The sequence below is a fragment of the Cottoperca gobio genome, chromosome 3 (genome assembly GCF_900634415.1).
Source record: "Cottoperca gobio chromosome 3, fCotGob3.1, whole genome shotgun sequence".
In the NCBI taxonomy this organism is placed as follows: domain Eukaryota; kingdom Metazoa; phylum Chordata; class Actinopteri; order Perciformes; family Bovichtidae; genus Cottoperca; species Cottoperca gobio.
This window is the reverse complement of record NC_041357.1, coordinates 29,938,948-29,966,198: the sequence shown is the minus strand read 5'-3', so window position 1 is coordinate 29,966,198 and position 27,251 is coordinate 29,938,948. Positions and strand designations below refer to the sequence as shown.

General features: G+C 44.9%; 1 protein-coding gene across 2 annotated transcripts in view; it reads left to right on the top strand.

Moving 5' to 3' along the window:
• The window catches only part of LOC115028424 (golgin subfamily B member 1), a 34,978-nt gene extending 7,992 nt beyond the window's left edge, over positions 1 to 26,986 (top strand). The window contains exons 11-29 of one of the 2 annotated variants that reach the window (XM_029462223.1): positions 1 to 110; positions 323 to 440; positions 557 to 648; positions 1,125 to 1,275; positions 5,814 to 5,920; positions 6,618 to 6,687; positions 7,949 to 8,082; positions 8,566 to 8,675; positions 8,812 to 8,980; positions 9,070 to 9,174; positions 9,464 to 13,876; positions 21,119 to 21,231; positions 21,438 to 21,471; positions 24,334 to 24,477; positions 24,802 to 24,924; positions 25,069 to 25,157; positions 25,237 to 25,329; positions 25,440 to 25,539; positions 25,744 to 26,986. The exon at positions 1 to 110 is cut by the window's left edge and continues 6 nt beyond it. In XM_029462223.1, coding sequence (XP_029318083.1) covers positions 1 to 110; positions 323 to 440; positions 557 to 648; positions 1,125 to 1,275; positions 5,814 to 5,920; positions 6,618 to 6,687; positions 7,949 to 8,082; positions 8,566 to 8,675; positions 8,812 to 8,980; positions 9,070 to 9,174; positions 9,464 to 13,876; positions 21,119 to 21,231; positions 21,438 to 21,471; positions 24,334 to 24,477; positions 24,802 to 24,924; positions 25,069 to 25,157; positions 25,237 to 25,329; positions 25,440 to 25,539; positions 25,744 to 25,902 — 6,434 coding nt within the window. In that variant the 3' untranslated portion in view covers positions 25,903 to 26,986. Of the gene's footprint in view, positions 111 to 322; positions 441 to 556; positions 649 to 1,124; positions 1,276 to 5,813; positions 5,921 to 6,617; positions 6,721 to 7,948; positions 8,083 to 8,565; positions 8,676 to 8,811; positions 8,981 to 9,069; positions 9,175 to 9,463; positions 13,877 to 21,118; positions 21,232 to 21,437; positions 21,472 to 24,333; positions 24,478 to 24,801; positions 24,925 to 25,068; positions 25,158 to 25,236; positions 25,330 to 25,439; positions 25,540 to 25,743 lie in introns of both variants that reach the window. The other variant, XM_029462215.1, reaches the window with a different exon arrangement.
• The last annotated feature ends 265 nt before the right edge of the window (positions 26,987 to 27,251 follow it).

The window sequence follows — 27,251 nt, the reverse complement described above, 5'->3', positions numbered from 1 at the left end:
CAAAAAATAAAACAGACGAAGCCAACAGGTCCGAGGCCAAATTCCTGAAAACGAAAGCGTGGTCTAAGTCTCGGATCAGACAGTTGGAGGAGGAGTTGAAGAAAAGCCAAGTGAGACTATGAAATGTCTAGATTACATTTTTGAAAACTGTATAGTTAGAATGCCTGAAAAGACTTGTTCCTAAAGTGATCACAGGAAACTCTAGAATGGTTAATCTTCTACAGCTCGTGCACGTGTTCTCCAGAGTCAACATATAAAACACATCCAAATACACAACTCTTATATATCTTATATTATAAACATGTCAAATGGTCCCCTTCAGGCTGGAGGTGCCCCCCCAGACCTGAACGCCCTGCGCAGTCGTATCACAGCACTGGAGGAGGAGCGACAGGAAAACCTCTGGAAAGTGGAGCAATATGAGGAGCTGAAAGCACAGACCGGTACCGAGCTCGACCTCCGTGTCTTCTGTGTTTAGTGCAGCAGAAGCAGTCAGTGAAGTCTGATCGCTGTATATCAATGAATGCATATGATATGAACATTGTGTGTTTTCTGTAAGAAATGCTGGAGGCTAAGCTGGTGGTGTACGAGGAGCAGCAGAGGACACTACAAGCAGACCTGGAGCAGTTCACCAAGAGGGCAGCCTCTCAGGTCAGGACTGTTTCTACGGTTACCTGCTTCTTGTTAGTTGTCTAAAATGTGAGGCTGACAATGTCTTGAATTCGATTGTATAGGTCTTAAAATGATCAATCAAAAGAAAGGCTTTCCACTCGGGGAGAAGCGTCTGCGTGGTGACCAGCTGCTTGAGTTTTAGATGTTCTCTTTGCTGCGATGGAGAACATTAAACCAGACGTAATGGAGAACACGATGTTTAACACGATGAAGCCTGATGTTGCCTTTGTATGAAGACTGGACTTAATATATTCATTAGTGTTATATTTTACTATTGCATTGATTAAACATGTCAATACATTCATGTAAAACATGATGACTCTCCTTCAAACCTCTGCCAGTATGACATCAAGATACAAATGACATTTCATTCTCTGTGGAATAAAAAGCTCTTAAAAAGTCTTGACTTGACATGAAAGCTGCAGAAACTGTAACTCTGCTGCGTGTGCTCACAGGCCAGTGAGTCCGGCAGCGCTGACGACGCTCAGAGCCAGGTGCTGGAGTGGCAGGAGATGGTGTCCGATGCAGTCAGCGCCAGGGACCGAGCCAAGGAGGAGAAGGCCGCCATGGTCCTCCGCATGAGCCACATGGAGGAGGAACGAGAGGGTAAGGCTGTAGCTGCAGGATGACGACTGCACGCTGTTGATCACCAGGTGACCAGCTGTAACCTTCAGGGTCACAAAGCAACCAGAAGTCTGCTCCGCCGTCACACATGTTGCCTAATGCTCACCTAATCTGCCAATGATGACGCTGATGAGCTCATATCAACAAAAGCCTTTAAGCTAATCAAAAGCCTTCGTTTGAATAACTGCACAAAGGGTTCAGTGTTTAATAAGAAACTTAAGCAAATCTGTTTTCTATCTTTTTCTTAAAATTGCATTTATCTCCCGGTTTTCTTTAATATACTGTCATGTAACTAAATCTAGGGTTAGGGTTAGGCTTCCTATTCTCTTCACTTCGATTCAGATCATTCTTAATTCTTACTTTGAAATTACAATTAATAAAAGAAATCCACTATTAGTGTTATAGTGATCCTCCTGGGACGGGGACCCTCCTGGGACGGGGACCCTCCTGGGATGGGGATCCTCCTGGGACGGGGACCCTCCTGGGACGGGGATCCTCCTGGGAGGACGGAGGACGATACATTCCAAACACCTTTCACTGTAACGTTTTACGTTTTAATGAACATAATCAGCTGAGGGTGAATTTTAGTTAATTTCGTAACTTTTAATTTGTCCTAATACCCCCTCCCCCCCCCCCCACCATGTCGTGCAGCAGCACGTCCACACTAAACATACCTTTTTAAATCCATAACTTCCAGAGGTTAATTCAACATGGATAACAATGTACAGGCGTTGCAGGACAGGCGTCCCGCGGCGTATCGTCCCAGTTGACGTGAGACGTACGTCAGTAAAACGCTGGTGTTAGTGTGGATGTAGCCGCCGTCTGTTTTATATTGTTTACCACGTGTCCTCTGTTGTCTGACTCAACATTATTTTCTTTTTCTCACCCCCCCTGTCCTCACCGTTGTTAATGGGGAGCATTTGGTTTCACCTGTGCTGCCTCCCATCTCGTGGAGCTCCGCCCCCCACTCCTGCCCCTGTTCCAGGGATGGGAGCAGCCACACAGAACAGTTTCCCATCAGTTTTGTGCATGCAGGCTCCCCAAACCTCCCGTGCAGCCGCCGCTCACTGTACTGCCCGCAGCTCCCCCGTGTCGCCTTCTGATGGGGCGAGCTGCAGGCAGTACAGTGGCAGGCCGCACGCTACAGTCTGCCATGTTGTTTTTCCTTTCCTCCCTCTCCTGTGTTGTTCCTCTTTCCATTCCTTCTCTGTTCTTCTTCTTTCCACCCTTTGGTTTCCGGTGTGGCCTCACAAACACATTTCAGAATAATTCAACAATAATTGGAGCTGCAACTAACGATTCTTAACGATTAATCTTCCCATTATTTTCTCTATTAATTGTTTGGTCTATAAAATAGTAAACAAACGTCCACCACACAAAGTCCAAGGCCGTTCAAAGTTTTGTTTTCAGTTTTCAGTCACTTCAATATGATATGAAACAGAGAACAGCAGGAAATCTGCATATTTAAAAACTTGTTTTCTGAAAAATGACTCAAAAGATGATGAAAATAGTTAATTATTATTATTAATTAATTTTTATCTGGCTCCACTTTACACGAAGTCGACTAATTGTTGCAGCATTACCAATATTACCATCCCAACTTCTAATGTTTCCTTTTGTGGTGGGATCATTTGTACTAACTCTGGGAGGGGGACTAACACGTGTAATAATCTAGATTATCTTTGTAGGCTAATAACAATATTAATATTAAAAGTATTTATCACATAAGACTTATTTCAGTCATCACGGATGAAGCTATCTCCTGTGATGTCTCCGACTTTAGGATATAAAAGCAACATTAAACTCACTGGTGAGAAACACACACGACTCATCACTGCATCACTGCACCCCCTCCGGACAGGCAGACCCCCCCGGACAGGCAGACCCCCCCCGGACAGGCAGCAGAATGCACTCAATATATTTGTCATTAACTTAAGGCAAATGACAAGTCGCTGACTTAGTGAATGAATGAAGTGACATTAATGAAGTCAACACCTTCTCAAAGACGGCTGCAGTTACTTTGTGAGCAGAGTTTCATGGAGGCGTGCGTCTTGGTGTCTTCAGTCACTGCTGGGGTTGTAGTACGTGGTGATTTAATGTAGGTGGCGCTACTTTGGGAAGCTGATTGAGATGATTGCTGAAGAGTCACACGTTGCTCTGTGGTGACGACAGCATGCACGCTTTCTCTTCCAGTCAACTGCTATCTAAGTTGGAGCTTATATCTAAAGACATGTTGAGCACATCTTCATCACGCTGAGCCTTCGCTTCTGTTTCTCTGCTGCAGCCCACAAACTCTCTGCCAGAAGTCTTTGCTCCAGTTTCCATTATATTATTTAGAAGCTATAACTTAAAGGGAGAGTCTGAAGGCAACGGAAGTCTTTGTTTCTGACTCTGTTACCAATCATTTCCCTCTCTGTTGAAGATCTGATGGCTTCGATCATAGAGAAGCAAATCAAAACCGTTTTCTGAACTCGATCCGCTGTTTGCTTTGGATTCCTAACTTAAACTGGGTTTCCATTTTAAAGTCTTAAAAGGCAGGACGTTCATGAATCTAAACAGTTTTCACAGTCTCAGACATGCAAGTAGTATTTTATGAACAGTTTTTATGTAGTTGGTAATTTTTTAATCATTCTTATCAGATCAGGATAGCAGAACACAAAGTTTCATTTAAATCTTTACAAAGTTTATCTTCTATTTAAAAAAAAAGTAAATTAAAAGTCTTAATCAGATGTAAGACATATATATATATATATATATATATATATAATTATATATATATATATATATATATATATATATATAATTATATATATATATATATTTATATATATATATATATATATATATATATATATATATATATATATATATAAATTATATATATATATATATATCTATATACTATATATATATATCTACTTATATATATCATTATATATATGTTGTGTGTATATATATATATATATATATATTATATGTATGTATATATATATCTATATATATCTATATATATATATAAATTATATATATATTCATATATAATATATATATAAAATAGATATATCATAATTATATATATCATTATATAATATAATGTGTGTGTCTATATATTTTATTATATATTGTAATATATTCTAGTATATATATATATATATATATATATATATATATATCTATATATCTCTCTATATATATATATATCTCTATTTATTTTATATATTTTATATATATACATAATGTTTGTATGTCTATATATCTATATATATATATCTCTATAATAATATATATATATATATATCTATAATACTGTTTATATAGATTTATATAGACTGTGTATATATGCACAGTCCTGTTGAATAGAGCCTCTGCTTAACTTCTGCTACACACTGAACCCTCACTGACGCTGCTTAACCCCACTCAACTCCTTTTTCTTTTCCTGCCCCACCCTTGCTTGGAGCTGCCACCCCCACCCCCCCTCACCCCCCCACACATCATAATCAGCCTGTTGTCACAAACAGATGGGAACATGTTGTGTTCAGCCTAATTCATGTGGCACTGCCCTGCTTGCATCTCGACACATGCTAAATTAAAATACAATCTAAAAGGCAAAGCAAGAGTCCCGTCAGTAAAGAAGCGTCCGGTCGTCCGGTAGAAGACGGCGTGGAAACACCGACTTTAAGTGTGACTCATGAAAATGGCCGCTCTCCTTCCTCCCTAAGCCACTTGTGCTCCCGTCTCCCACGTGTTTGATTTGCTGTTTTTCCTTCTCTATGCAAATGAGGTGTGCATGGCTCTGACAGAATGTTGCTTTTGTTTCTCAGGTTATGCAAATACAAAAGTGTGTTCATATCTGAAGAGTAAAGCGCCGTCCACACCAAGAAGCCCTTCGTCTATACAACACTGAACCCCTCCCAATACAAAGCTGTATTTGTTCGTACTCTTTCAACATATTTTCTATCAACAATACAACACCCAGCGTCTCTCGCCCCTCGCCTCCGTGGAGCTGAAATACGCACAGCGCGGCTACTTTTCAACAGTTTTCTTATTATTCATATCCTTTATATATTTCTTCCTCTGCGCAACGTACAGCAGCAACAAGTCATCAATATCCATGTCGTGGCCCCGGCACAGCTGGAGCGTGTTGGTCACATGGTTATATTTCTGCTTCCTGGTGTGGACGGCCCTTTTACCGTCTCTTCCTCCATCCTTGAGTCTCTCCGTCTCTCCGTCTCTCCGTCTCCTCGCTTCTTCCAGTCTCTGTTGTTGCTTTCACTGTTGGATGAAACTGTTTTCTATTTGTGATGTGCCTCATCTCCCTCTTCATCAAACACCACCAACACCTTCCACACTTATCACCTGTTCTTCATCTTTCACTCTGCCGTCATTCTGTCCGACCCATTTTATTACCCCACCTCCCCCCCCCATAAATACACCCTCAATCCAACCCAACACTCCCCCCTCTCCCTGTGGCACAAAACTGATTGAGGATGACTGGTTCTTTCCTGGCTGCTCCGATCCAGCACTGGCCACTCGGCAGCAGGAGTTGGAGGAGGAGCTGACTCAAGCTCGGGGGCTCGGACACCACCGGGCCAAGACGCTGGCAGCTCCGGCCCAACGCAGCCTGCAGGTAGGGGGACCGGCTGATATGTGTGCATTGTATATTGTTTGATGATGAGGGTGAAGTTGAATTTGTTTCTAAAAACAATTTAAAGCAAATTCAACTTTTACCACTTACTGCATGAAATAATGCAAATTACAAGTTGACCTCAACACACCTTGAAGATGCATTCATGCACAAAGCAGCGTCAGTAACTCCGTGTCAATGGAGTCTGGTGGCTTTAGATCAGGGGGGGTCAAATTCATGTTAGTTCAGGGGCCACATACAGCCCAATGTGATCTCAAGTGGGCCGGACCAGTAACGTCACAATAACCTGTAAATAACCACAACTCCACATGTTCCCTTTGTTTTAGTGCAAGAAAGCAGAAATACATTCTGAAAATGTTCAAATTTAATGAACTATCTTTTTACAAAACATTATGAACCTGACACTTCTTACGAAAGAAAACTTCCACATGTGCGTTACAACTCACAGATCACACTGTGTAGTCACAGGAGTCTGTGTGACACCCCGTGTGACACCCCGTGTGACACCCCTGCTTTAAAGAGAGCGTAGATAACACTTGTGACCGTCTGACAGCAAGGTGAAGAGGTGGGAGTGTTCTAAACACTGACATGTCTTCTTTAGTGAGGACCGTCGCAGGAGGCTTAAAGAGTTGATGCTTTGTAACGAGGCCCTGCTTGAAATGATGTATCCCACTTGCAGGAGGACTTTGAGTTTGACGGGCAGGCTAATACGGAGAGCACGACCCCGATGGAGGGAGAGAACATGGGAGGTTGGTGGCCCGAGTACAGTACTCCTGACACAGGTGTGAGACCCGCTAGACAGTTTTCACTGGCATGCACACGTTCATCCGCACTTTTTAATTTGGGAGATTGTTTTTGGGTGGACGTTGTTTTCCCCGTAACGCTCCAAACGTATCGTATTGAGTGTTGGATTGTGGCTGTTGGTTGTTTTTGTGTTCTTCATCTAACCTGCCAATATTGTAATATACAAACTGAGTTATTGTGTTTTACAAACTGTTGGGATGAGTTCAGCTGAAACTAATCTCACATGTATCAACACTAACTCTGGGACCAGAGTGAGACACTCGTCCCTTGGTTTCCATTCCCATCAGTATTTCTTTGGACACGTGCATGCTGGTGGAGCTGGCTAGTGTTGTTGGGATTGGTCCACTGAATGCATTGAGTTCTTTGAGATGGTATAAATGTAGGTGAGGAGATGCAGCCGTGGTAAGTTTAGTTTTTCATTGTTTGCATGCTCTGCTCTTTGTTTCCCCCACTTCCTCTCATCCTCTTGTGAAGATGCTGCTTGTCATGGAACCAAACAATCAGCAGCTATTTAAAAAGGATGAATTATAATCGGCGAGTTGTGTTTTTGAATGGAAAGCTGTCTGATGTACTTTGTGAGTGTTTTGGCTAAACCTTGAGCCTTTGAGTCTTTGAGTCTTTGAATGAATTAATCTTTAGTCAGCTGATGTTTAAAGAGGCACTTAACATCCCACTGATTCACTTTCTTTCCCAGTTGTACCGACACAGTCGGGCTGTCACATTTTAAAACACTCAAGTCCCAAAACGTGTTATTTATCTAAAATGAACACGAATGCACCTTCCACAGTGTGACCCTGAAGCATGTTGTACACCAGCTTACAGATAACTTCACATTTATTGTCGTGACGTTTCTTTGAGGAAGTTGCATTCTTCTTTTTTTATTAAGATCTATTAATTCACAAAGATCATTATTTATCAATTTATTTTATCCGTGCTTGAGTTCAACTTCTGAATAAATAGTGACAGCCCTGCTACGCGGTACATTCTCAAATAGTTAACTTGTTTAGGGCTTTTAATCTGAAAGATCTGTGCAGGAAGTGTTGAGTTTCACTGTTGGGACTTCAGAAGAAGCTTCTTCATAACGTTGACATTAGAGAAACTCTCCTGATGAAATCACTACAGTGGAAATCTAAATGAAGCTCCTCAATGTCTTTGATTTGATGGTGTCAGATCCCTCACTAACAATCCCTCTGCTGACTGTTGCAGGCGGTCTGCGGTCTGTTGTGGAGGAGCTGGAGCTGGAAAGGAATCAGCTGCAGGAGCAGATACTGAGCCTGGAGGAACGCTGTCAAGATCTGGAGGATCGTCTGCAGCTGCAGGCTCGCATAGAGGCGTTACAGGTAACCTCCCATCTCACCTGTCAATCAGGGTTGAATAGTGTGTCGGTGAACCTTTAGTGCTGACTCTGCTACTGAGGGGACAATGAGTGATTTGCATGTTTCCCCCCTGAGGACTAGGATTCTGTAACAGACCCTTCTAACACAGGTGACGTTTGATGTAGGTGAAGATGAGCAGCCATGTTGGGCCTCTCAGGTGTGTTGGGCCTCTCATGTACGTGTGCGCTGGAGAGCACCTCTGGCGGTGACGGCTAATGGTGTGGTGTGCTTGTTTGAACTCGTTCTGTTTTTCCAAATAACATTTTTGTCTCAGAGTCACTGGGTAGGAAGTCTCACTTCACTTTGACTAAGTTCTTAATCACCACATAAAACACATGAATGATTCTCCAGTGGGTCTCCGTCCTCCACGTCTGTGTGCAGTGGGAATGTCCTCTTGTTATGCTCTTTAATCTTTTTGCATATTGATCTGTGTTTGTCTGTCCTCAGAATGAGTCGGAGAGGCTGCAGAGCCAACTGGCCAGCGTCCGGAGTCAACAGAGCAGAGATGCAGAGAAGCACCAGCTGCTGGTGAGCAGCCTCAACGAGCAGCTCAAAGGGTGCGCTTCATTCACCACACATCTCTTTCTCTACCTCTACTCACATGGAATACAGCAGGATGCAGAGCGGTACCTGAGTCTGGCTTCTGATGAAGTGTTTAATGTTTAACGGAGTTTGTTTGAACGATTTCTTCAGACTGAGTAACGCACAGGAGTGCCTGGAAAGCTCGCTCATCGAGAAGGAGAATACTTTAGCCAAGACGTCGGAGAAACTCGAGCTCATCAACGGCCTCCGAGAATCTTTGAGCGAAAAAGAAATTCAGTACAAAGAAGTTTCTGACAAGCTGCTTCAGACGGAGCTCTCTGTAAGTTTGGACTTCTTATTATTCTTAGTTTTTTATTTGTCACATTTCAATATTCAGCAATAGTTAATTTAGTTTGTTTTGTTCCGCAGCTGGAGAATGTTTCCAAGAAATGCAGCAGCTCAGAGAAACAGCGCTCTGAGTTAAAGTCAGAGGTCGTGGACGTCACGCAGAAGCTGAGTGTGCTGAAGGAGAAGGTGAGCTGTAGTCTGAGCGTCAACCTTTCTATTCTCAGAAACGTTGCACTTGTCAGCATGGACGGATTATGAGACCACACATTCATTTTGTGTCTCTTTGTAACTTCCCAAGAAGATGTTAACAGTGACTTCAAACAGAGGCCCAACAGGTCAGGTGACCCGGGTCTGGGCCCAGTATGCCTGTTCAGTAATCCATCAGTGTCAGCCTCCTTTTATTTTGAATATGTTCTAATCTTATATGACTTTGCAAACTCTCCTGCCTCACTTTTTCTTGTCTGCTCATTTTCAGACACAAAAGCAGGAAGTCACCATAGACAGTTTACAAACTGAGCTTGATCAGACAAACGAGGAGCTGGACAAGTTAAATTCCGCCCACTTGGAAGAACGAGCCCAACTCATTCATGACCTTCAAAGCTGTGAGCGGGAAATGGACATACTGAGAGATGTGCTGTTGGAAAAGGACGAGGAGATATCAACCCTCTCTGGCAACATGGCGGAGTATGCAGAGCAGGTCACACTGCTGAAGCAGGATATCAAACTCAAAGAAGAGAACCTGGTGCGTGTAGAAAGTGCACTGAGTAAGGTAGAGCGGGAGGCCATGATTATCAGAGAGTCTCAGACTTCAGACCAGCAAACCCTGGACAGCAAGATGACGGAGCTGGTGGAGAAACTGAAGGATAATGAGATGGAGTTGGTCAAAGCCAAAGAGGAAAGAGAGTCTAGCGTGGCTGAGATGGAACATCTGATACAGCAGTCTGAAGAGGACAAGAAAATGATCCAGGACCTTCGGGGCCAGATCCAGAAGCAGATTGTGAGCCAGCGTAATCATCTCTCGGAGTGTGAAACACACATCACTTCACTGAAGGAACAGCTGACTCTATCCACCCTGAAGCAGCAGGAGTCAGAAGACCTCCTGCTGCAGCTCAAGGACAAAAACACCAGCAGTGAGCAACTACAGCAACAGCTTCATGATGAAGAGCAGAAGTATGAAATGGAACTCAAATCTTTCAAGGATGAGCAGAACAAACTCCTGTCACAGGTGGAGAAATACAATCGTGAAATGCAGACGTTGTCACAACAGTTAGAGGAGCAAGTCCAGAGCGAGGAGCTCATCAAACAGGAAATACAAGAGAAAGTAGAAACCATAGCATCACTGGAAGACCAGCTGAAGACCACAGATAAACAGGCTGAGCACGAGAGGCAGACATTTAACACTGAATTACAAAACCGTGATTCCGAAAAGGAGAAACTGAGCAATGAACTTGACAGCAAATCTGAAAATATCTCCAAACTCAAGAATCTATTAAAAAACATGAAGACGGAGAAAAAGAAGCTGCAAGAAAAGCTTAAAGCGTTGACTGAGGAGCTTGAGCTGCAAAAGCAGAATGTAAATCAACTTAGTGAAAAGATCACAGCTGCGCTTGAACTCAACCAAAGTCTGGAGACTGGAGCAGATCGTCTGACGAAGGACAACCAGAGACTTGAACAGGAAGTTACTGAGAGCAGAAAAACTATTTCAGAAGCTACACTGGAAAAGGAGTCTTTGCAAACCAAAGTGTCCGCATTGGAAACGCAGCATTCACAAAACAACGCAATAATTGAAGGGCTACAAAAAGAGAAGGAGGATTTGACTCTCCGCACTAATGAGTTGATGCGAGTTGTTGAGCAGAGCTCTCACTCCACCTCAGAGCTTCTGCTGGCAAAAACTAATGAATGTAGTAATCTCAGCCAGTTACTCAGGGACACGGAGGAGAAGGTGCAACGCTTGTCCTCTACAGTAGAGCAGCTCCAGCATGACGGGGCAGAAAAAGAGCAGGCGGTCAGCGAGCATCGAGCACATATCGAGGCCCAACAACACCAGCAAGTGCAGCTCCAGGAAACACTGTCTCTGCTCCGAGAACAGGAAAGCAGTCTGAAGTCTGGGCTGATGGAGAAGGATGCAGTGGTGAAAGAGAAGCAGGAAGGGTACAACAGTTTGCAGAAGGACTTTACGCACCAGCAAAGTATTGTGTCAAAGCTACAAGCCGAAGCTGAATCACTTAATAAAGAACACACGCAGCTTCGCCAGCAGATTAAAGAGAGAGAAGACATGTTGAAAAACGTGACGCAACAGTGTCAGAAGCACAAAGACAAAGTCAACGATACAAACAACACCGTGAAGTCTCTGAGGGAACAAATCCGCGTCATGGAGGAAAATGCCAGAAAGCTGGAGTCTGAAGCAGAACGCAGGCGAACAGAGATGAACAGCTTAAACAGCAACATCCAGGCAGTGACTGAGGAAAACCAGCAGCTCCGGGCTGCTTGTGAAGCCAGAGAGAAGCAGCTTTCTCAGCAAACACAGGTTCTATCCGACCTGGATGGACGACTCAGAGCGACTCTTGAACAGAACTCCACTTTTAACGTGAATATAAGCAGCCTGACAGAAAACAATCGGAGACTACAAGAAGAGTTAGCGCAGAACATCAAATCACTTTCTCAACTAACCACCGACAGGAGTTTACTTCAAGAACTCAATTCTGGGCTTGAAATTCAGAAGGAGCAGCTTACTGTTGAAGGAGAGGAATTAAAAAAGATCTTCAGGGAAAGCGAGAAGTCAAACTCTGCAGGTTTGTTTGAGAAGACAAGTGAATGTGCTCATCTGTCAAAAACCTTAAAGGAGAGAGAAGAACAACTTCAAAGTCTGGAAGAGCAAGTTGATGGCTTCAAGAAGCAAGTTAGTCAACAAAGTTCACAGTTAGAAGCTCAGCAGGACCAACTGCTGCAGCTTCAGGAGACCATATCAATGCTTCAGGAACAAGGACGTGTCCTCAAGTCAGGGCTGATGGAGAGAGACACCATGTTTCAGCAGAAAGCACAGGAGTGTAGCCTTCATCAGACTGAAGTCGTGCAACAGAAAGCCCTCGTATTACAGATGCAGGGGGAGGTGGAGTCACTCAGGCAAGAGTGCGTGGAGGCGAAACAGCAGATAGAGCTCAAAGAAAAGTCATTAAAAGACGTAACGGATGAGTTTCTGAACCACAGAGACGAGCTGAATAAACGAAGCGAGTCGCTGATCTCACTCAGCAGCCAGCTCGCTGCCATGAACGACAGCGCTGCAGAGGCCGAGGTGGAAATGACCAACCTGAAGAGCTCTGTGCAGAAACTCACTGCAGAGAATTGTCAGCTGACGCAGGAGGAGGAGCAGAGGAAAGCAGAGATGATCGATTCTAACGATAATATTCAAGCACTGAATGAGCAGAATACAAGATTCAAATCTGAACTTCAGAAAACTGTGACAGCGTTGTCCAAAGCACACCAAGAGGTTGCACATTTCAAAACTGCGGTCTGTGATGTGGACAACAAATTTAAAACTGCAGACTCGGAGAAGGAGAGGCTACATTTGACCATGCAAGAAAGAGAGGACTCCCTGAAACAACAGGAGCATTTGATCCAACAGCTCAACAGCAGGATCACTGAGCAGGAGCAGCGGCTGCAACAGGAAGCACACGACAATGTCAGTTTAAATGCAAAGGTTTCAGAGATGGAAGATTCTGTCTGTAAACTCAGAGGACAGGTTCACAGTCTTTCTTCAGAGTCTTCTTTACTGAAAAACACTTTGGAGCAAAAAGAACGGTCAAGTCTGGAATATGAAAGTCGTTCCTCAGCTGCCGTTGAAAACCTCAATTCAAATCTACAAGCCAAAGAGGTCGAGTGTGAGAGCTTGAAAGAAAAGAGTTCCCAGCTTGAACAATCGGTCACAAAGCTCAACAGCACCCTCCAAGCACAGATGTCTGAAGTGGAAAAGCTGAAACAGGTGTTGGGAGAAAGAGAGGCGGCGCTTTCAGAACAATCAACGTCTCTTCAGGATATTCAGAGGACAGCAGATGAAGCGTTGCTCTTCAAAACTCAGTTCATGGAAAGCACAGAGTTGGTGTCACAGCGACAGACTCAAATTCAGCTGCTGTCCACTGAGTCTGAAAACCTCAAAAGGTCAACAGAAAAAACACAAAGTGCCTTTAACAACCTACAAGAGAAGTATGCAGCCAACTTAGAGGAGCTGCGCGATGTGAGAAAGCAAGTGTCCCAAAGGACGCACGAGGTGTCCGACCTTCAGAAGTCATTGGACGACACCAGTAACGGACATCAGACGGCAAAGAGCACGATAGGAAAACTGAGAAATGAGTTATCTGCGATGCATCACAAACTTGAGAAAAGCGTTGAGCTGAACGCCAGCCTTTCAAAGGAAAAGGAAGAAGCTTTTGCTTCTCATCAAACAAGCGTGTCACTGCTGACCGTAGAAATAGAAAGACTCAAATCACAACATCTTCAAGTTGTGGCGCAAATGAATGCACTAACAGAAAACGTCGAGCAGAGGGAAATGGCTCTCCATGCAATTAACAGTCAGTACACATCCCAGGCCAAACAAGCATCCCAGCTGCTTTCAGAGATGCAGAAACTAGAACAGCAGAATAAGAGACTAAAAGAGGAGATTGGTTGGTCACAGGAAGAGCACCAGAAGCTTCTTACAGCTGTCCGTAATGAAAACACACATTTGCAAGAGGAAGTTAGAAAACATCAGGCAGAGAGGGAAGAGCTGGAAACGAGACATCATCAAATATGGGCCTCGCAGGGGGAGCTGCAGGTTCAAATGGAGCAGCAGTCCAGCAGCATGAACGAAATAATGGAGAAAGTGATGTCCGAGAAGGAGAGCCTTCAAGCAAAGGTTAGTGCCAAAGATGAGGAAGTGTCTCGATTAACAGAAAACATTCAAAAGATAGAGCAGATTCTGCAGGACTCTGAGCACGAGTGGCTGTTAGTTCTGGATAGAGAGAAACAGGATAGAAAGCTACTTACAGAACAATTGAAAAGTGTTGAAAATGAAACAAAATCTAAAGATGTTAAAGTTAATGCTTTGAAAGGAGACTTGGACAGTTTGCAGGAGAAGCTAGCGGCGGCTTCCTCTGCTATGAGGCAGGGATCTGATCAACTGAGCGCTAAAGAGCTGGAGGCATCAGCATCCAGGATTCAACTTGAGAGGGTGTTAGCATCTGTCCAGGGAAAGGATAGTGACAACAAGCATTTGCAACAGGCACTTAAAGCTGCAGAACATGAGTTACAAACACTTGTAGAGAGAAAAGTCTTTGTCTCGCCACAAACAGCATCTGAGACATCAGCTGGTTTAAAGAAAGAGAAATCCTCTTTACAGGACATGATTAAACAATTACAAGGACGTCATCAGTCTGAGGTAGATGCTTTGAAACTTGAGCTGGATAAAGCTGTTGCACTATTACAAAAAACCCAGAACACACTTAATAAAGGGGAGAGGAGTAATGATGAGAAGGGTCAACAAATTGCTCTTTTGCAAGAGATGGTAGAACATCTACAGACTCAGCTCAGTGCTGAATCAGAGACGGTGAGAGAAGCTACTGTCAAACACTCTTCTTTACACACTGAATCACAAGCAAAAGATGAGCAGATCAACTGTATGATCATTCAGATAAGTCAGCAGAAGGAATTACTTGCTGGACTTAGTCAGCAGTTAAGGGATAAAGATGCATCCATCACCCAAGTCATAGAATCTGCATCCAATGAAAGAATGAAACTTGGTGAGGAAAAAACCTCTCTAACGGCACAGTTGGAAAGCATGGAGCAGGAACACAAAACCTCCATGAAGAGGCTGGAAGAGATTTCTCAGCAGTTAGAGGAACAGATGTCTCGCTCCCTCAGTGACACTGAGACCATGAGTTCAGAGAAGCTTGAGCTGAACAACAGAAATGATGATCTGAAGAGAGAATTAGCCAAGCTTTCAAAAGAGAAAGATGCAACGAAGAAGAAGCTTCAAGCTGCTCTCGTCGTCAGAAAGGATCTGATGAAACAAATCCAGCATTATGAAAACCAAAAGGAAGAGAGTGCAAACAATCAAACGGAGATCTCACTTTTACAGGATAAACTACAGGAATTAAACACTCAAGCTCAGGCTACTGCACAGATGTATGAAGAAAACGTTTCTGTTCGGGAAAATACAATTCTTGAGAAAGAAAGAGAAATTCTTGAACTCAAAACAGAAAGTGGAAGACTTGTGGAGCAACTACAGTCAGAAAAAGAGATTTTGCTCACCACATTCAATGAGAAAGAAGTGCGTCTGTCACAAACTTTGCAAACTCTGATTGAGAAAAGTGCTCTTCTCTCTCAGCTGCAGTGCAGTGCTGCTGAGAGAGAAGAAGCATTCGAGCAAGAGAGGAACGGCTGGATGCAGACATTAGAAGAACTTCAAAATGAAATCAAGACCTGTAAAGACGAGTTAAAGGACACATCTTCCTCCACGGCTTCTGCTGTTGATTTAGAAAATGAGCTTGCACAGATGAAGCTTGAAAAGGCGAAGCTAACGAAGAAGGCGCAGGCGGCCTTGCTGGCGCGCAAAGAGACTCTGAAGAAAGCTCAAGAAAATGAAAAGAAATTAACTCAAGAAATCTCCGAACTGAAAGACGACTACAAGGCTCTTCTGGAACAACACTGTCAGCAGACGAACGAGCTAAACGCCGTCCAGTTGAACTTTGACGAGAAGGTCCGGGAACTGGAGGACCTCCGTAGGAGCTCTTTGTCTGATCGAGATGAACTGGAAACTTTAAGACAGCTCGTCGAGGAGAGGAATATAACTCTACAAGATCTGAAGATGTGTCTGGCTGAGAAAGAGAGCCAGGTCCATTCTCTATCATCAAAGCTGCAAGCAGAGCTAGACTATGTTAAATCCAAATGGGAGAGCATGTCTCTTGAGATGGCAAGTAAAGATGAGGCTCTGGTGGCCATGGAGCAAAGAGCAGATGCTTTGAAATCAAAACTTCACGAGGTAGAGAAAGACTTGGAGAAAGCTCAGGCAGACGTAAAAGAGAAAATGGAAGAAGTTGAGAAATACCAGGAAACAATTCAATCTGCTGACCTACAGACCCAACAGGAGAAGCAAGCTTTGATGAATGAAAACATGGCTTTAGAGACTCATCTGATGCATGCAAATGAAGACAAATATCAACTTTTGATGGAGGACAACAAGGCTCTGTTGGAGAAAAATCACCAGATCAAAGTGGAACTCGAGACAGCAGTTGCTTCAGTTCTAACCGTCCAGAAGACATCGGCAGAGACACTGCAGCAGCTCAGTGGCCACAAAGCTGTTGTGACTGAGGAGCTTGAAAAAGCACAACTGCACTGTACTGTAAAACAAAGACATTTGGATTTGTTAAAGCAAGAAAAAGAAGATGCTTTCAGATTAATCGATGAACTAAGAGATGAGGTTACCATGCTAAATAAACAACTGAAGGAGAAAGTAAATGAGCAGCTCCATCAGAAGAAGCCTGACATGTGCATCAAACCAGAAGATGTCAAGAAAGAAGTCGTCAGTTTGTCTTGCAAAAGTGCTGAAAACTCTGAAGTGAAACTAAAGGAGAGAGATGATGCCTTGCTCGTCTCTCAGGCTCAAGTTTCAGAAAAGGAAGAACTAATTGCTGCACTTGAACTGCAATTACAGCAGCAAATTAAAATTCATGAAACTACCATTGAAAAGATGAGAACAGAGGCTGACGAGCTTCAGAAATCTCGAGACGATGGCCCCAAAATGAATAATCAAGACAACCAAAGCAAAGTGAATCTCCTGACCAGGAAACTTCAAGCAGCGTTAGTTTCGAGGAAAGAACTCTTGAAGGAAAATGCAACGCTCAAGGAAGAAGTAGAAAAGCTGTCGGACAAACATGCAGCTAGAGAAGCCGAGTACTTTACTCTGGAGGCATCAGTGCGGAAGTTGAGACAACAACATGTGGACCTGGAAAGCTCTGTGTCATCTCTGAACAAGGAGAAAGACGAGCTCAGCACCAAAGCTGATGGCGTCTTCAATGATAATCGCAGCCTATCGGCAGCCTGTGACAGCTTGAAGCTAACCGTAGAAAACATCACCCAGCAGAAACAAGCTTTCTCCTGCCAGCTTGAATCTCTTAAAGACTCTCAAACAGAGGAGCTGTCCAAGTGGAAGTCGGAGCACGCCGAGCTGAAACAAGAGTACGAGTCTCTTTTACAAGCTTATGAAAACATTAGCAGTGAAATGGATAAGATGAGACAGCATTTGGAGGGGGCCAAAAGAGACCGGCAGGAAGCCCTCAGGAAAATCCACAAACATGAGACTGAGATGGAGATTCTGGAGAAGCAAACGAGAGAGATGGAGGAAGAAAATAGAAGAATTAAAGAGAAGATGCACAAATCTTCCAAACAGAAACGGCAGAATATCGAGGAGCTGGAGGAAGAGAACCAAACAATTAGAAAAGAGCTGACTGCGCTGGAAGAGAACCACAGAATGGAGATGTGCGAGCTGATGGAAAAAGATCAACAGCTGGAGGCTGAGATGTGCAGATTTACAGAGTCATCAGACGACCTCACAGAGAAACTCACTGAATTGCAGGCTGAAAATAACCACCTGGCAGAAAAGCTTGAAGAAGCTAGCTGTTCGTTGGAAGAGAAGCACTCCGAATCAAATACGTACACAAACAACATGCAGCTTAAACTTGATGAAGCGCTCACTTTGAATAATTCGCTGACGGCCCAGATTGAAGCCCAAAAAACAGAACTCAGTGCTCAGTTGGAAATCAACAATTTGTTACAAAAAGAGAAGCAAAAGGTTTCTGAAAGAATTGAGAAGATCCAGAATGATCAAGAAGTGCAGTTGGGGAAGAAAGATGATGACATGAAAGAGCTCAAAGACATTATCAACAGACACAGTCGAGAGACCATTAACCTGAACGAGAAGGTGAAGATCTTAGAGGACGATAAGACTCTTCTGCAGGAGGAGCTGGAAAATGTTCAAGAGATTTCAGACAAAGTGAAAAAAGAAAATGAATATTTGGAAACTGTGATCCTCAAAAACACTGAAAAGATTGATGAACTTACAGAGTCTGTCTCTGTGGTGCAAAGCAAAAACAAGCAGCTGTCCTCTCGGCTGGCTGCGAGTAAAGAGATGAACAGTCGAGTTCGCCAAGAGAAAGAAGGGGAGCAGCTGAAACTAGTCCGAGAGTTCGAGGAGAAGCTCAAGACGGTTCAGCGAGGCAGTGAGGGCTCCAAGAATGTGAAGAAAGAACTGCAAGAGCTTCTCAAAGATAAGCATCAGGAGATAAATCAGCTGCAGCAAAACTGCATCAAATACCACGAACTGATTTTAGATTTAGAGAGCGCCATGAAGACCTCGCGCTCAGCCTGTGAGCTCCTGGAAAAGGAATTGAAGAAAGGCTCAGAGAAAATGTTGCTTTTAGAAGAGAGAAGTAACGTAGTTGAAGCTGAGCTGAGTTCACACAAGACTCTCCTCCAGCAGGCCACGGAAAAGATTTTGAGTGTTGAGTCTGAACGAGACCAGCTGGCTCTGGACTCGCAGGAAAGTAAAGACTCCGAGCATCAGGTCATGGAGAAAACGACATCCTCACAAAGTATAGATGAGATGCAATACAACTCTTACTTGGAGAATCAGTTTATGTTACAGCAACAGATTGATGACCTAAAGGTCCTAAAAGATAAAGAAAGTCAAAGAGTGGATGAACTGATGCAGCACCTGGACTCTCAAAACCTGCAGATAAATACTTTTAAGAGATCGGCTGAGACTAATGAGGCAAAGCTGTCGGCTTTATCCGCCACTCCTCGGGGGGCAGAGGCTTCCAAACTTTGGAAGAATTTGTACCAAAAGACGTTGCACGAGAAGGATAACCAGCTCCTCGAACAGGGTTTCGTGATCAAAAGATTCCTAGACGACATGCGAGTGAAAGAAAAAGAGGTGAATGAAATCCGAGTCACCAAGTCCAGACTGGAGAGGACTCTCAATGAATACTCAGTCGCTGCGGCTGCACAGCAGAGACAGCTGTTTGTGATGAGCGCCAGCAACGCTGAACTCAGTGAGACTGCGGAGCTTATGGCGGTGCAGGTAAAGGAACTTGGCGCTCACGCTGAAAGAATAGAGAAAGATAAAAACACACTGAACCGACAGCTTGCTGACAAAGAAGATTTGATTTCTCAACTGCAGCTAAATCTCCAGCAAATAGAGAAGACGAACGCAGACTCGGATGCTCAGTTGCTCCTTTTCCAGTCGGAAAATGACAAAGTTCAAGCTGACTTTGAGAAGCAGGAGGGAATTTCTCTGCAACTGAAAACACTCCTCCACAGCAAAGATGCTGAGATCTCCTCCTTGCTGTCCTGCAGAGATGGACAGATGTCAGGATATCTAGAGCAGCTCCAGACCAACTATCGCACCCAGGCGGCCCTGTACGAGGACAGGTTGACTTCTTCACGCTACCAGAGAGAAAAGGCGGACAAAGAGTTGAGAGGCCTTGAAGCGAAGGTCAAAAGTCTGCAAATTAAAGGGAACAGGTCTAACCAGGAAAAGGATCAGATGGCTGCCAAGATGGAGTCCTTCAAGAACTCAATGGTGTCTTTACAGAGTGAACGGGAGCGACTGATGTCAGAATACAGAATACTTGAAGCAAAGAGTCAATTAGGATTAAAGGGTCGAGAGGGCTCTGCTGACGGGGAAGGTGGCGCCACCAAAGGCTTTAAACATGAAATAAAGAAACTGTTGCATCAAATGGATGATCTTAACTCAGAGAACGCTATGCTCCGGGCACAGCTGCTCCGGTACAGAGAGGATTTGAACCAGGTGTTATTCCTGAAGGACAACCAGCTGAAGGTGCTGCTGAAGAAGCAGCAGGATGTGATCAAAAACCTTGAAAACCAAAAGGCTGCAGCGAAGAAACAGAACAGAGCGTCTCTGTTGGAACTTCAGAAGGAGGAAGAGGCGAGCAGCACGTTAAAAGCAGAGATTTGTAAACTTGAAGCTCAGGTTTCAGGTCTGGAGGCCGATGTGTTTACTCTAAAAAAGGAAAAAATGGCGACAGATGAAGGCAAAGTGATTACTGATTTGCAGGGAGCTGTGGCGGCCAAAGCAGCTGAATGTAATGACCTCCAGCACAGAGTTCTTTCTCAGAAAATGCTTACTGATGAGCTCAAGGAAAAAATGAAGCTGCTGGAAAATGAAACGGACAAAAGCCTGGCTGAAGCTGAGGACAAATACAACAGTGAGCTGGACACCTTCGAGCGCGAGGTGCAGCTGATGAGAAATGAGCGGGAGACGGCGGATGGACGCGTGGCAGAGCTCGCCACAGAGCTCCTCGATGTGGAGCAGCAGCTGTCGGAGGCCAGGACGCAAAGCAAAGACACTAAAGCTCAAAACGAGTCCATGTGCAAAGCAATGGCAGCTTTGCAGAATGACCGAGACCAGCTCATCGAAGACTTCAAGATCCTGAGAAACAGATATGATGAAGAACTCCGGGAGACGCAGGCAGCCTTCAACAAGGTGGAGCGCAGTCTGCGGGATGCCAGCTCTGACCTGGCGATGTTTGCCAAAGAGAGGGACATCCTCGTTCAGAAATTAAAAGCGTTGCAGAACAAAGACGCGCACACCGAGCTGAACAAGTTGCTGGATGAGTTGTCGAAGGATTTGTCAGAGAAGGAGAAGGAACTGAAGCAGGTCGTGCTGGAAAATAAGTCGTACAGCAGGCAGCTGTCGGCGTTCTCCAGGTCCATGGCCAGCCTCCAAAATGATCGTGAGCGGCTGATGGATGAGCTGGCCGCGGCCAAAAGAGTTCACGAGTCCAGGCAAGGGTCAAGCCCAGAGACCGTCACCTCCGTGAGTGTGGAAAGGTCAAAAGGAAGTGGCGTCAGTGCGCTGCAGAGTGAGAAGGAAGGGCTGGTAAGTCATCAGCTGTGCGTTGAGTTTGGCTGCTGCTTGCACTTCATTTTGTGGAAAGCATGCAGGGTCGAGTTTTCTGTTTGTTTTACATCATTGCTTTGTCTTGCATGGTTTAAGTTTGGATGCACATGTTCTGCTTTGATTAGTTGTTACAGAGGAATAGTTTTGTCTTTGTGACTGACGACTTGTCTTTGATCACAGGAGACGAGGCGGAAGATGGACGAACTCCAGCAAACTGTAAAGAAGATGCAGAGTTACAGACTGTCGCCCGAACAAGAGAACGGCAGCTACCAGGAAGAAACGGCAGATCTGAGGTATAAAGATGCATTACATATATCCCTCCTGCCTCACTGGGACATCTTTGGCTTTTTAATTGTAAAATGTGCAATTATTTTGTTAATGTCATGTTTGACAGGAAGGAACAACTTTTTAAAAGTTAACAAAGTTTAAAGTGTCTTTTAAAGAGTAACTTCATAAGTGTACTGTTATTGCACGATAATAATAAAGTTTGTTTCTGTAGATCTGACTCGGAGAGGACGGACGCTCAAGTCAAGGTAACTTGGTCTGATAATATGAAATCTGTTTCTGTAATATTCTTATGTGCACATTAATCCTCATAAAAATACTATTTCACACGTTTACTGTGTGAAGAGAACATTTTTAATTTATCAAAAATAACTTAAAGCTACAACCAACGATTATTTTCATCATCCAATATTCTGCCGATTGTTTTCTAGATTAATCGTTTGGTATAAAACGTCAGAACATAGAGTGTCAGTGTCTCAGAGTCTCAGAGTCTCAGTGTCTCAGAGTCTCAGAGTCTCAGAGTGTCAGAGTGTCAGAGTGTCAGAGTCTCAGAGTCTCAGAGTCTCAGAGTCTCAGAGTCTCAGAGTGTCAGAGTCAGAGTGTCAGAGTGTCAGAGTCTCAGAGTCTCAGAGTCTCAGAGTCGTCAGAGTCTCAGAGTCTCAGAGTCAGAGTGTCAGAGTGTCAGAGTGTCAGAGTGCTCAGAGTCTCAGAGTGCTCAGAGTGTCAGAGTGTCAGAGTGTCAGAGTCTCAGAGTGTCAGAGTCTCAGAGTCGAGTGTCAGAGTGTCAGAGTCTCAGTGTCTCAGAGTGTCAGAGTGTCAGAGTGTCAGAGTGTCAGAGTGTCAGAGTGTCAGAGTGTCAGTGTCTCAGAGTCTCAGAGTCAGAGTGTCAGAGTCTCAGAGTCTCAGAGTCAGAGTGTCAGAGTGTCAGAGTGTCAGAGTGTCAGAGTGTCAGAGTCTCAGAGTGTCAGAGTGTCAGAGTCAGAGTCTCAGAGTCTCAGAGTGTCAGAGTCTCAGAGTCTCAGAGTGTCAGAGTGTCAGAGTCTCAGAGTCTCAGAGTCTCAGAGTGTCAGAGTGTCAGAGTGTCAGAGTCTCAGAGTCTCAGAGTCAGAGTGTCAGAGTGTCAGAGTGTCAGAGTCTCAGAGTCAGAGTGTCAGAGTGTCAGAGTGTCAGAGTCTCAGAGTCTCAGAGTCTCAGAGTCTCAGAGTCAGAGTCTCAGAGTCTCAGAGTGTCAGAGTGTCAGTGTCTCAGAGTCTCAGAGTCTCAGAGTGTCAGAGTGTCAGAGTCTCAGAGTCTCAGAGTGTCAGAGTCAGAGTGTCAGAGTGTCAGTGTCTCAGAGTCTCAGAGTCTCAGAGTGTCAGAGTGTCAGAGTCTCAGAGTCTCAGAGTCTCAGAGTGTCAGAGTGTCAGAGTCTCAGAGTCTCAGAGTCTCAGAGTGTCAGTGTCTCAGAGTCTCAGTGTCTCAGAGTGTCAGAGTGTCAGAGTCTCAGAGTCTCAGAGTGTCAGAGTGTCAGAGTGTCAGAGTGTCAGAGTCTCAGAGTGTCAGTGTCTCAGTGTCTCAGAGTCTCAGAGTGTCAGAGTGTCAGAGTCAGAGTGTCAGAGTGTCAGTGTCTCAGAGTCTCAGAGTCTCAGAGTGTCAGAGTGTCAGAGTCTCAGAGTCTCAGAGTGTCAGTGTCTCAGAGTCTCAGAGTCTCAGAGTGTCAGAGTGTCAGAGTCTCAGAGTCTCAGAGTCTCAGAGTGTCAGTGTCTCAGAGTCTCAGTGTCTCAGAGTGTCAGAGTGTCAGAGTGTCAGAGTGTCAGTGTCTCAGAGTGTCAAGTCAGAGTGTCAGAGTGTCAGTGTCTCAGTGTCTCAGAGTCTCAGAGTGTCAGAGTGTCAGAGTCAGAGTGTCAGAGTGTCAGTGTCTCAGAGTCTCAGAGTCTCAGAGTGTCAGAGTCTCAGAGTCTCAGAGTCTCAGAGTGTCAGTGTCTCAGAGTCTCAGAGTGTCAGTGTCTCAGAGTCTCAGAGTCTCAGAGTGTCAGTGTCTCAGAGTCTCAGAGTGTCAGAGTCTCAGAGTGTCAGAGTGTCAGAGTCTCAGAGTCTCAGTGTCTCAGAGTCTCAGAGTCTCAGAGTCTCAGTGTCCCAGAGTGTCAGTGTCTCAGAGTGTCAGTGTCTCAGAGTCTCAGAGTCTCAGAGTCTCAGAGTCTCAGAGTGTCAGTGTCTCAGAGTCTCAGAGTCTCAGAGTCTCAGAGTCTCAGAGTCTCAGAGTCTCAGAGTGTCAGAGTGTCAGTGTCTCAGAGTCTCAGTGTCCCAGAGTGTCAGTGTCTCAGAGTGTCAGTGTCTCAGAGTGTCAGTGTCTCAGAGTGTCAGTGTCAGAGTCTCAGAGTCTCAGAGTGTCTCAGAGTGTCAGAGTCTCAGAGTCTCAGAGTGTCTCAGAGTGTCAGAGTGTCAGAGTCTCAGAGTCTCAGAGTGTCAGTGTCTCAGAGTCTCAGAGTCTCAGAGTCTCAGAGTCTCAGAGTTAGTGCTCAGTGTCTCAGAGTGTCAGTGTCTCAGAGTCTCAGAGTCTCAGAGTCTCAGAGTGTCAGTGTCTCAGAGTGTCAGAGTGTCAGTGTCTCAGAGTCTCAGAGTCTCAGAGTCTCAGAGTGTCAGTGTCCCAGAGTGTCAGAGTGTCAGTGTCTCAGAGTCTCAGAGTCTCAGAGTCTCAGAGTCTCAGAGTCTCAGAGTGTCAGAGTGTCAGAGTGTCAGAGTCTCAGAGTCTCAGAGTGTCAGTGTCTCAGAGTGTCAGTGTCCCAGAGTGTCAGAGTGTCAGTGTCCTCAGAGTCTCAGAGTCTCAGTGTCTCAGTGTCTCAGAGTCTCAGAGTGTCAGAGTGTCAGAGTGTCAGAGTGTCTCAGAGTCTCAGAGTCTCAGAGTCTCAGTGTCAGTGTCTCAGAGTCTCAGAGTGTCAGAGTCTCAGAGTCTCAGAGTGTCAGAGTCTCAGAGTCTCAGAGTGTCAGTGTCTCAGTGTCCCAGAGTGTCAGAGTCTCAGAGTGTCAGAAGTCTTTAAATGTCTTGTTCTGTCGAAGATATTCACTTTAATATGATATAAAACTGAAAATCAGGAAATCTCTCAAGCAGCTGTTTTCCTTCCACACAACAGGAAGTCGTTCTGGCAGGTGGCAGTGGAGCGGACGAGGCGGTGCGTCAGCTGGAGGCAGAGAGGATGCAGCTCCACAGAGACCTACAGCGCTGCATGTATGAGATCCAACAACGAGACCAGTTCCTGCAGCAACTCAACCCCAAGGTATGAAGCGCTCTGAAACAGCACGTCTCATCAGCTCCAGAGGTGGCCAGATGACGTCATTCACTCGTTTACATGTTAGTGACGTCATCGCGTCTTCATCTGTGTTTGTGCAGCGAGGGAGAGACTCGTGGACCGAGATGATTGATTACATCATCATATCTTTGAATGTATTTCTTGCTTTCCCCCTGATGGAATGAATAAATGTATTACGCTCTGAAGAAAACAGAAAGTGATCGGGTTGTCTTTGCGTTAGCAGCGCCAACATAATACCATTTGGAAACACTTAGTTGGGGGTCTATAACGTCCCCCCCCCTCCCCCCACAGCTGCAGCAGGCGATGGAGGAGAAGGGAGCTGTTGCAGCTCAGTTGAGATCCGTTTCCCAAACCCTGAGGGACACCCAGAACCGCTGCCACTGGCTGGAAAACCAAGTCCAGAGCCAGACGCAGGTAAACAATCCTCAACATGTTTGTTCCTCCACACGTGCATCACACATCCATAGTGTACACGTTCTCCCCACGTCTCTGGACTGACGTACGATGACATCAGTCACGCGTCTCTATATCCCTGTAATGCTGCGTCTCCACCACCAGGGGTCAGTATACGCTGAGGTTGCACCTGGAGCCCCCCAGGAGAGAAGCAACAACTCCATGATTGCTGATTCCAGTCTGCTACAAGAAAGGTGAAGTCTTCCTTCTGTGTGTTTCTGCGTGACGTTCAGCTCCTCCATGTGTGACGAGTGTCTTCATGTGTGTGTGCAGGCTGCTGGAGCTGGAGCAGAGTCTGACGGAGGAGAGAGCGAGGAGGGAGTCGGCTGAGGAGGCTCTGCGTCTCGCTGAGGACCGAGCAAAGAGGTCACCTCACACACACACACACACACACACACACACACACACACACACACACACACTATATATATATATATTCAACCGTGCAGAAGTTTTTTAACGCTTTTGTTTTGCAGTGTTGGCTCCAGTCCGCGGGACTTTAATATCGAGATGGAGACAGAAGAGGAGTGGGAAGCTCTCAGTCTCAACCCCAGCCAGCCTCTAATAACACGAAAGGTACGCAGACGACAACAAATGATTTCATTTCTTTTAAACATCACAGAAGCCTCGAGAGACGAGTGATAAGAGATTCTGCTTATGACGGATGAACCGACGAGGACAAAACGTTTTGCAGGATAATCTTTCTAACTTCCTCGGTCCTGTATGAATCTGAAAGCGTGTTCCTGAGACTCATCCTCACGTTGCTGTTTGTGCGTCCAGGTGAAAGGAGGCATGGCGGCGTGTCGACACTGGCTCAGAGGGAGGAGCCTCTACTTCTCCCGGCTGCTGACGAGCCGCGCCCGCTCTCGTTATCTCTTCCTGACCTACCTGCTCACCATCCACGCGCTCGTCCTCATGTGCCTCACCGGCGCCCTGTAGCCACGGCGCGCCGGGAAACTACACATAACGGTTCGAGGTTAAAACTGAAAGTGTGTTTTTGTTTTTAACGTCCTGTGTGTGTTGTGCAGCACGGGGAGACACTACGGCGGGGGAGACGCTCCTGTTGATGTTGAACATTCAGTGTAATGTGAAGTCGTCTGGGTTCAGCTGCAGGGATGTGAAAGTGACACGTTTGTTTTGCTGTTTTCAGATGAAATTGTTTCATTTTTATTTCTCTGTCTGTTGTTTTTGAGTTCCCTTGAAATGACTGTATATTCTGTTCTTTAAATATTCTTTGGAAAATCAAGCCTTAAAATATGATTCTGCGTCCTGCGAGGTGGTTTTAGTGTTTAGCTGTTGCAGTTTGTTGTGTTCAGATCCAAATAAGTAAGAAGACGAGGAACAAAGTAAAAGTAAGGACTTGATGAAACTCTTACATAGAAGCCTAAGAAGGTGCAGAAAGCCATATCCCTTCCAAACACTACGGTATAAATGTTTCCCCGAGCTGAGAGCAAAGCGATCACACGTCTCACCAGCTGCTGCCTGCTTTCATATCTTGCACATAATCGTAATGCTGAGTTCAAACTATGCACTGAAGCTCCAAATGTGTACATAATCATGTTCTATAAGCTCCCTGCACCCCCCCCCCTTTAAACACAATCTCTCGTCACATATGGAGGGCGGCGACGCTTGGATATGTTTTATTCTGGTATCGTGGTATGCCATTGGACATGTACTGCAGAGGATATGAAAGTACATACTGTGTGTATTTATGTGTGAGAGGGTACGCTGTACATTGTATGTTTGTGATGCCTGGACAGACTGGAAGGTAAAGTGTGAAGCTGCTTCCTGCTGTGTCACCTGACCCAGGTGTGTAGAACGACGCGGCTGCTGGGGAGGCTGTGACCTCTGATGATCTGTACAGGTGTGATGTATTTATGAAACAGGTGAACTACTGAGAAATGTTCAGGTGGTGTATTTTCTCCACTGCCTCCATTTGTAAGAGGCCGTGATGCTGTTGGAGGCGAGAGGCCGGTGCAATACTCCGCCAGCCGAGACATTTAATAAAGCTTATTGAACCTTTCTTTTGTCTTACTAACTGGTGCCATCAGAACATACACAGGAAGCGCACGGTCCAGAGAACATGCACAACTATAAATGTACTAAAACAAATGTGTTCAATATAAAGAAGAAACTGAATGTGACAAATATTAAAATGATTATGAAGAACTTCAAACCAAATAGTCTCTACGTCTGGATCGTGTTCAATAACTTCTTTACACGTTATACGTTTGATTTTACAGCTGTTATGATATTAACGTATCTCAGATCCTCTGCTGGTTCCAGCT